The sequence below is a fragment of the Helianthus annuus genome, chromosome 14, assembly GCF_002127325.2.
Source record: "Helianthus annuus cultivar XRQ/B chromosome 14, HanXRQr2.0-SUNRISE, whole genome shotgun sequence".
Lineage (NCBI taxonomy): Eukaryota > Viridiplantae > Streptophyta > Magnoliopsida > Asterales > Asteraceae > Helianthus > Helianthus annuus.
The window spans coordinates 59282311-59284397 of NC_035446.2; the positions used below are offsets into that span (position 1 = coordinate 59282311).

Below are 2087 nucleotides of genomic sequence, written 5' to 3' on the forward strand. Positions count from 1 at the left end.
TTAACTTATTAATGTTTTCATGTTATGTGTTTTTTTTTTCCAAGCAGCTTTGCTCACATAAGTTTAATTTGGAACATCCTTTCAAAGTAAAGATTAAAAAAACAGAAAGCTTAATCAAATAAAAGAACCACGACCGATGTCACATGCATAGATTGTCCACTACCCACAGGACATGATTTTAACAACTTATGTGAGTTTCAGTTTGTTTATACCATATACATTTCAATCTACAAACAAAACTTTTTTACTTAGTTTGGATATAAATAGGCATACATGGAGAATTATTCCATACATTAGAATGCAACCTTAAGATTTCTCTTGCTTTTTTCTTTATATAAGGTGCATAGTCCACTTGAAGCACCATACACAGCTTCGACACGGCCCCAACTCGCAACAACTCGGCCACAACTTCATCTGTAGCCGAAAACCTTCCAATCAAAAGAAGTATGTGAACTGCCCGATCATCGGTTCCGGGTGAAACCCTAAACATTCTCTTAGCCACCATTGCAATACCACATGCATGCTTTAGCAACTGTGCTCTCCCATCAGCACATGAACACAACTGAGCCAATAGCCCGAATACTATCTCGGACACATTCTTTTCAAGCCCGTTTAACTCTAGCTCGACTAGTTCGAAAACCGCCCCAGCTTCTACAATCTTCATCCGGTTCCTTCCCCATGGGCATACGTCGATTAGCATTCGTAGGGCCGCTTTCACCGCTTGTGGTGATGTTCTTTTCCTTATAACATTCACTGTTTGCTTAAAAAACTCAAACTTTAGTCTCTCTAAAACACTTGTACTTGATACTTCCATGACCATTCCGAGCACCGAGATGGCTCGAGTTTGGACCTCGACAACAACATCGTCTTCGATCATGTTGTCGGACGCTAAAACCCATAGTAAAGAATCAATAAACTGATCATGGTCTTGTTTAAATTCCGCTGATTTTTTTTTCTCCGGGACATTTTGCCAAGTAAGATGGAGAATACTGAGTGCCTGACCGAGGCCAACAACCTTTCTGGTGCTAGTTTCTTTGCATAACTTCGTTATGAAAGAAATCATTGCACCAGTAGTGCCTGACTCGATAAGGCACTGTCGGTTCTTCTGATTCTCGCTCGCGATCAAATGTAACGCGTTTAGCGAGATGAGATACAACTCTGGTGACTTTAGGTTACGCAGAAGTTTCATAACATGTGATTTAGTTACAACTGATTTTGGGGTTGGGATTCGATCAACACCATAGCTAGCATTGGTGACACACCATGCTTGGATGAGCCGACGAAGTGTGTGGTTCGGGGTCAAGTCGGAATCTTTGGTTAACGACTGCTTGGTTACTGGACACTGGGCCACCTCCGCCGTGGACAGCCAGTGTTCTATGCTGTCCCGGTCGTATGTTATACCGGTGACCGCGGTAACTGGATCTTTCATGATCTGAAGTGAAATAGGACAGATGAAGAAACGGGGTACTTCCACCATATCATCTTCCATTTTATGGATATTGAAAGTTGAAACAAAAATATTTTGAATTTTGGAAAGAGAGAGTACCTGTTGTTTGTTTATATTCAGAGATTTAATGGTGAAAAAAAGAATTAATATACATGCATGAGGGTTTGAAAGTTTGAATTCAATGAAAAATGGTGGCTGCAAAGTTTGAAATGTTCTAGATAATTGTATGTAAAACATGTATCAGTCAAACCCTAATAAACTTTCTGAAAACGGTGGTCAGTGTCAGATAAACAAAATAAACAAAGAAAAGTCTTGTATTGAAGTTTCAACTTGATCAAGTGGAAGAAGGTCAACGGTTGTTAGTCATTTTTAACTCAGGATCCAAAATGGATCAATTTAATGGGTTTGAACTTTGAATATATTTATTACATGTTTCAAAGTATATAATTTCAAGATTTGATTTAATTAATAACGTATACTTTCTGAAACTCGTCGGTCATCAGTCAGAAATTAAATTGCGCACAACATGATTTTATCACCAGTGCAATTCTTTCACTACAGACCTTCACCTACGACACCAGTGGCGTAGCTTTCAAGGGGTGGGGAGTGGGGACGCCCGACCCTTCGAACTTTTCGCTCA

At 39.6% G+C, this 2087-nt stretch overlaps 1 protein-coding gene across 1 annotated transcript; it reads right to left on the reverse strand.

The window, feature by feature from the left end:
* Positions 1 to 244: 244 nt before the first annotated feature.
* LOC110905406 (E3 ubiquitin-protein ligase PUB23) lies at positions 245 to 1543 on the reverse strand. Its single transcript, XM_022151179.2, has one exon. The coding sequence runs from the start codon at positions 1487 to 1489 to the stop codon at positions 245 to 247; it is 1245 nt and encodes a 414-aa protein (XP_022006871.1). The 5' UTR covers positions 1490 to 1543.
* Between the last annotated feature and the right edge of the window lie 544 nt (positions 1544 to 2087).

Excerpts from the sequence above, each read along its gene's own strand:
- LOC110905406 (XM_022151179.2), bottom strand. The coding sequence starts at position 1,489 with ATGGAAGATGATATGGTGGAAGTACCCCGTTTCTTCATCTGTCCTATT.